General features: G+C 40.0%; 2 protein-coding genes across 3 annotated transcripts; one reads left to right on the plus strand and one right to left on the minus strand.

Annotated features, from left to right (window-relative positions):
• Positions 1-316: 316 nt before the first annotated feature.
• LOC104812571 (THO complex subunit 5B) lies at positions 317-2,615 on the plus strand. The gene is made up of 5 exons (XM_010539812.1): positions 317-655; positions 746-1,036; positions 1,325-1,664; positions 1,764-2,098; positions 2,211-2,615. The coding sequence occupies exons 1-5, from the start codon at positions 419-421 to the stop codon at positions 2,475-2,477; spliced, it is 1,470 nt and encodes a 489-aa protein (XP_010538114.1). The 5' UTR covers positions 317-418; the 3' UTR covers positions 2,478-2,615.
• Positions 2,616-2,754: 139 nt separating this feature from the next.
• Positions 2,755-5,756, minus strand: LOC104812572 (ABSCISIC ACID-INSENSITIVE 5-like protein 5). 2 transcript variants are annotated; one of them, XM_010539814.1, is made up of 5 exons: positions 5,714-5,756; positions 4,105-5,311; positions 3,532-3,603; positions 3,416-3,445; positions 2,755-3,136 (listed from the first exon to the last, which is right to left on the minus strand). In XM_010539814.1, exons 2-5 carry the CDS (start codon positions 5,230-5,232, stop codon positions 3,065-3,067), a joined length of 1,302 nt encoding a protein of 433 aa, XP_010538116.1. In that variant the 5' UTR covers positions 5,233-5,311; positions 5,714-5,756; the 3' UTR covers positions 2,755-3,064. The 2 variants fall into 2 exon arrangements, with proteins under 2 accessions (XP_010538116.1, XP_010538117.1); XM_010539815.2 differs by lacking the exon at positions 5,714-5,756 and adding an exon at positions 5,450-5,615.
• Between the last annotated feature and the right edge of the window lie 1,025 nt (positions 5,757-6,781).

Consider the following 6,781-nt stretch of genomic DNA (forward strand, 5'->3'; position numbering starts at 1 on the left):
ATCATCAAAAGCTTCCCAAAACGTAATCATGTCAGATATATAACCATCTTGACTACGGGCAAGTTCATCTAAAGATTTCCAAGTTGAATCTGCTATATATTTCTCGTGCATGAACCCCCCCCCCCCCAAAAAATAAACCAGAGCTTCGGTATTCACTGAATACGGCGTCGTCCTGAGTGAATGATATGCTTATTAAATCATTTTTCCATTTTGAAGAAAAAGCCCAATACAATTTATGAACCGGGATAGAATGGGCCAGTCCGGCCCGTCTTGTCTTCTTGACTCCAGTTCGATTTCGATTTTGGGCGAATTGGTCTAAAGACATGGAGGAAGGCTATGAAGAATTTTCTCAATCCTGCATCCGTCTCTGGTAGAACTCGGAGGTGAAGCAAGGTACGGAGCGCGAAAACGGAAGGCTATGGAGGGCGGCGAGTTTGAGGAAGGAGTTGTGACGGAGGAGGAAGCTCCGAGTTCGGAGACTGTGGTTTCACCGGCCAAGGCGGAGAAATCGCCCTACGTGTTGCTCCGAGAGAGCAAATCCTCCGCGGGGGAAATCGTCGCGAAAATGCTCTCCATCAAGAGGGAAGGAAAGCCAAAGTCCGAGATTCGTGAGCTCCTCACGAATATGTTCCTCAACTTCGTCAATCTTCGTCAGGTTCGATCCACCGACGTCTCGGGCTCTCTCCAACTTCTCCTATTTCTCATGTCTGGAACCTAGGGTTTGGTTTTGTCTTGTTCACCTCAGGCGAATCGTTTGATTATGATGGAGGAAGAACGAGTTAAGGCGGAGACGGAGCGAGCGAATGCGCCGGTGGATTTCACGACATTGCAGCTTCACAATCTGACGTACGAGAAGAGTCATTACGTCAAAGCCATTAAGGGTCGAAGAGATTTCGAGTCCAAGTATCCCGACATCGATCTTGTTCCCGAAGAGGAGTTCTTCCGGGATGCTCCTGACTCAATCAAGTGTCCTACACTGTCCAATGATAGTTCCCATGATATGATGCTTAAGAGACTAAATTTTGAGCTCCATCAGGTGACTTGATTCAGCATCATCATCACTGATTGCCCTTGAAACTTTTGATATTATCATGTTCTGGCATAGAATGGCGTCTCTCCTGTCTGGTCGTATTCCGAATGGAAGAACATTAGGATGTGGAGTTGTGCTTTGTTTTTGCCGACCTGTGTTTTCTTGCTCTGGAAATTCTTGCTTTATAAGATACTGAGAATCTGAGTTTTTGATGTGATTCATTTCTACTTGTTGCAATATTTGATTTTGCAAGTGATGAAATATCTGAGAGGTGATATATGTTGTGTGATTCAGCGCAAAGACTTATGCAAGCTTCGAGCAAGGTTAGAACAACAGAAGAAGAGTTTACTGGAAACTATTTCAGACCGGAAGAAGTTCTTGTCGAGTCTTCCTTCCCACCTCAAGTCTCTAAAGAAAGCATCTCTGCCAGTACAGAACCAGTTCGGTTTGCAGGACACAAAGAAAATGAAGCATCATCATCATCTAGCTGAGCTGCTTCCTCCGCCGCTTTATGTAATATACTCGCAGCTCGTGGCGCAAAAGGAAGCTTTTGAAGAAAGCATTGATCTGGAGATAGTTGGGAGCCTCAAGGATACTCAATCTTATGTTCGGCAACAAGCTAATAAGGATCCGGGCAAGTTCTTGTGATAAAACCTTGTTATCCGGTGCTACTCCGAAACAAAAAAAAAAGAATGAAAAAGAAAATAGGTGCTGATTTGTGTTAATATTTCAGGTATGTCCAATAGTACAGAGAGTACCTGGTTGGATGATGATGATGATGATGATGATGGACAAAGGAGAAGGAAACGGCCAAAGAAACTTAGCGGCAATCAGGGTTCTGATCAGGCAGGATTATATCAAGTTCACCCTCTTGAAATCCTCCTCCACATTTATGACGATGAGATTCCCGATCCCAAATCCCGAAAACTTGTCGTGCTCAAGTTTGAGTACTTGTTGAATTTGAATGTCATTTGTGTCAGCACTGAAGGTTCTCGGGATGGGTCTGAGAGTGATGATATCTTGAGCAACTTATTTCCAGATGACGCGGGCCTTGAGCCTCCTCATCAGGTAAATGGGTGTTTCCTGTCACTTTATTATCCACAGCTCTTCCATTTATGCAATATTTTTCTCTCGAATTCCATGCTCGATTGTCTATGACATAATGATGATGATGATGCAGTCGGCAAAGCTCATTCTTGGTGATGGTCGGGCATTTGACGAGAGCAGAGCTTCAAGGCCGTACAAATGGGCGCAGCATTTGGCTGGAATCGATATCTTACCAGAGATGTCACCATTTTTAGCCGGCCGAGATGGTGAAAGCAGTGGTGATGGCCCTAAAAATGATGATACCATGACTCATCTCTCGTTGTATCGGCAGCAGCATAGAGTGCAAACACTTCTACAGAGACTACGCACTAGGAGAAAGGCTCAGTTGGCTCTTGTGTGAGTCACCACTCTCTGTACGCTGAAATTCAGTAGAAGAACCTCGAGATATTTATAAACAGTCATTGTTTGCAAACGGAATATCCGACAAACTTGTCATAGTGAAGGAATTGCAGTTGGTAGTGAAAATATTGAAATTGAAGTGTGTGTATTTATATATATATATATATATATATCATCATCATCATCATCTTCATCATGAACCCTCCAAAGAGTACATTTCAGTTAAATAACGAACTTCCCCTGAAACGGTGAAGACCTTGAACGAATTGAACCATAACTAAGACAAGAGGCCAGATAAGTTGAGTTTGGTGAAACATAAACAAGCAAAATCCATTCTATGTCGGGTATGTATATCTAATATATATATATATATATATATATATATATATAGTATAAGAACTTGTATAGAGAGAGGTTACAGTATAAAGGAAGAAAACTCTTCACTAAACCTAAGGATGCGAAATAAATATAAGTATCATCTCTCTCTCTCTCTCTCTCTGGCTGGTTTGGTTATATACAGAAGATTAGCAAAATCAACACAAACCCCCTAATCAAGAGAGTCTCTCAGCTTTTGATCATCCTTGACCTTCACCAAGGTCCAGTCTGTGTTCTCCTTAGCCTTTTCATGGGTCCACCTTTTACATTCTTCACCTCATTCGCCTGTTTATTTAGACACCCTCAAGTCAAAGGTCAAGAAAAAAGGACTCGACTTTGGAGCTAACAACGATGGCTCGGTCTCGTCCATATCTAGAAACCGTAACGAGAATGGTCCAAGATGCACCATGGCATATGGTATTCGCCCATTTAGTGATTTAGAAAAGACAGTCTCAGTTTCAAGATGCATCAATAGGATATGGATGGTTATGAGGTTGAATTCTAAAGTGATTGAATTAATCCATTAAGATGCTAACGAAAGTATCAGAAGGAGAAAAGGGTTACCTGATTCTTTTGCATCTCCACCATCTCTGCCTGCAAATATGGGTTGACAACAAGAGAATGTAACTGATATGATCATGTAATAACCATTTGATTAACTAAAGACAACATCAGTTTACCTGTTTCCTTCTTAGCTCCTGGTTCTCTTCCTTCAGCTTTGCAACTTCAGCTTCAAGCTCCATCGTATAAGCCTATACAACGAAGAGAACTTACACGGTTTCGAAAGCATCAAAGTCCACAGACACAAAACTAGACAGACAGGAAAATTGACATGGATTTCTTAAAAACATGTTTTGTTTTTTACATTTTTCCGCGCTCAAAATCATTTTCTACCATGATCATTCATGAACATTTGAATAATGGCAACCTGTGTCGCTTGTAAACTTCATTCAGCTACCACAAGGTTCACAAGAATTTTGATAATTTCCCATTAAACTCCTTTCAATGATCTTGTTTTCTACTACAAAATTTAGCAGAAGAAAATTTTCGGTTCTTCATTGTAGCAAACGTGCTAAAATTTGAATTGATCTCTTCGGTTAGTCCAAAGAGACAACTTAGACTATTGCTTAACACTAACCCAACCAACCCAGTTAGAGTTCTACATGAAGTTTTGTCTTTAGCTTGAAACACAACCAACAGTGTATATATACATATATATATATATATGTAAGAAAGCAGAGATATATATGAACCTGCTTTCGAGCCCGTGACCTTGCTGCTGATTCTCGGTTCTTAATCATTCTTCTCTGCCTTCTCTCAACGACTTTTTCCACGGCACCGCTCCTCTTCCTACCCCTAACGCCGCCACTAAACATGTAAGGTGAAGGTGACACTGATGAAGTATCGCCATTATTACTCTTCCCTATCCCATCTGATGAGAGTGGAGTAACAGGAGAAACTCCCCCAACACCCATGGCTCCAGCTAGGCCCAAGCCACCACCCACCATTAAACCAGAGCTTTGAACCAATCCCGCATTTCCTCCGAGACACTGATCAGCAATTCCCATCAGACCACCTCTTATCCCATGACTATTATTAATCTGACCACCCGGTAATGTCATTTGTGTTCCATAGCCAAAACCTGGTTGCTTTGGCACGATGGGCTGCTGCTGAGTTGATGACCTAACGCCATTAACATTCAGAGGCAAGATAGAATTTTGCACTGACATTTGGTTTCCACTCTCTGGTCCAAGATTGCCCATCAAACCGGAAACCCTCGAAGCCTGCTGAAACCCGAGAACCGAGCCCGAGTTATTACCACCCGAATGGGACGTATCACCGAAATATCCGCCATTGTTAACCTTTCCTCCAACCTGTGTTTCCTCTCTGACAACCCCAGCTCGAACCAAGAACTCCTCTAAGGTTATTTCCCCTAAAGTCTGTTGCCTCTGAGGCATGCCTGATCCTCCAGTTCCATTGTTGATGTCTTTACTCGCGGTCGCAGTCGTGTAGTCCTTCGAGATATCTTTCCATACTTCATCGACCGTCTTTTGGCTAAGGGTTCGAGGCAAAGTTAATGAGCCCTGCCTCTGCAAACCCTCTTGACCACGGACGGCGCCGGCTTCGACGCCGCTAGTGGAAGCCATGGCTTGTGTCTCTTCAGCACTCCATATGTTCTTGAGCAACTCGTCCATGTTCATAGACCCAAAATCTTTGCCCAAACTTGACTGAAACTCGTCGAATGTCAAAGAGTATATCGATCCTTGTCGGTTCAACGGAACATTACCCGGCGGTCTGTTCATCCCTCCGCCTCCGCTGCCGCCGCCGACGTCTCCCGGTGGCTCATTACCGAAGTTGTTGAAATTCAAGTAACCACCCATTTTGACAGATTCTGTCTGAGTCCGACGAATTTAGCTCAGGCTAACCCGAATCTCGGATCTTCAAAGCAAGAGCACCGATCTGAAAACGATTGTGAACACAGATTAACGATCTCAACCTCGAAATTTATAGACCCATGAGCTCGAAATCCCGAAAATCCAGGAACCCAATTCACAGAATCAGATCACAAACAACAAAAGTATCCAAAAATTTTAAAACCTTGATTCAGAAAGTAATGAAACCCCCAAAAACCACATCTTGGAAATGGATAGATCCGAAATTTTGCAGGAAACGAAGAAAATCGGATTTCAGCAATCCAAAGGATCATTCAATGATAAGAAATCTGAGCCAAGTAAGTACATTATACCAAATTAAGCATACAGAATCCGGACATAAATGGTAATAACTAAGAAGAGAAAATAACAAATCAAGCTTAACATTATCCCATTGGAGAAAAGACACATTAAGAAAAGGAGAGAGAACCTGTTTTTTCAATTTCGAAAGCTTCCGCGGCTTCTTCTTTTTTGCTGACTGTAATCTCGCAGCTTCTTTTTTTTTCTCCCGAGTTCTTCTTCTTCTTCTTCTTCTCAGAAATCTATCTGCTTGGTATGTGGTCTAAAGATGTCTGAATGTTCGCGTGTTTTAGGCACTTTTGTCTGCAACGCCAAGTGTGTCCCATTGTTTCCCATCCAATTTATATATGTATATATATATATATTTATGTTTATTTTGTATGCCTTTGTTCCTCTTCCTTGATTGGATTCTTTTATCCTTGTATTGATTTTATTATACGACCGAATAATCCCAATTTAGTATGGCATTTCTAAAAAAAAATTAAGAAAATAATAGATCGTCATGGCTAAAGAAGGATAGACGAGGTGAAAAAATTATACTCTAATTTCAATATATATATATATATATATAAGAAACGAAAAATATGAAATTATGTTTCTCTCTATTTTATGAAATTATGAAATTATCGGAATAATTCGATTGGTTATTAGAGATACAAAGTCAAAGATACCATTATCCGTAATAAGCTCGTTTTTTTGGGGTAATGTACTGTGGTTCTTACGAATTCCACTTTTAAAAAAATATCGATATTTTCAATAGAAAAACTAAATATCTGAGTTTGATATTATATTATATATACATATATACATATATTTATATGTGTGTGTGTGTGTATATAACTCAGGCAAAGTTGTTTAAGGTGGCTGCCAAGTTCAATGTTAATACTATTTTTTCCTATAAAATGTTATTTCTTGAAAATGAACTTTAATTTTCAACTTAAGGTTCTCTATTAGTTTTTACATAAATTAAATCTTAAATAATTTTATGGGTATTAAAAAATCAGGAATGACAATGTAAAGAAAATATTTTAAAATACAATCACAAAATCATATTAACAAATTAATGGGTTTTAGTTGGTAATTCTTATAATTGGTAAAAGATCCATCTAGAGATCTAATAATATATATATATATATATATATATATATATATAAAAATGATCATTTTCTATCTTTATCTCAAGACAACACATAATAAA

Source organism: Tarenaya hassleriana, unplaced genomic scaffold (genome assembly GCF_000463585.1).
Source record: "Tarenaya hassleriana unplaced genomic scaffold, ASM46358v1 Cleome2, whole genome shotgun sequence".
Lineage (NCBI taxonomy): Eukaryota > Viridiplantae > Streptophyta > Magnoliopsida > Brassicales > Cleomaceae > Tarenaya > Tarenaya hassleriana.

Bases quoted from the DNA above. Each gene is read 5' to 3' on its own strand.
- LOC104812571 (XM_010539812.1), top strand. From the start codon at position 419: ATGGAGGGCGGCGAGTTTGAGGAAGGAGTTGTGACGGAGGAGGAAGCT. The intron at 1,037-1,324 runs GTGACTTGATTC...TGTGTGATTCAG, and splicing joins TAAATTTTGAGCTCCATCAG to CGCAAAGACTTATGCAAGCT. The intron at 1,665-1,763 runs GCAAGTTCTTGT...TTAATATTTCAG, and splicing joins ACAAGCTAATAAGGATCCGG to GTATGTCCAATAGTACAGAG.
- LOC104812572 (XM_010539814.1), bottom strand. From the start codon at position 5,232: ATGGGTGGTTACTTGAATTTCAACAACTTCGGTAATGAGCCACCGGGA. The intron at 3,604-4,104 runs GTTCATATATAT...TTCGTTGTATAG, and splicing joins GGTCACGGGCTCGAAAGCAG to GCTTATACGATGGAGCTTGA. The intron at 3,446-3,531 runs GTAAACTGATGT...CCATATTTGCAG, and splicing joins AGGAGCTAAGAAGGAAACAG to GCAGAGATGGTGGAGATGCA.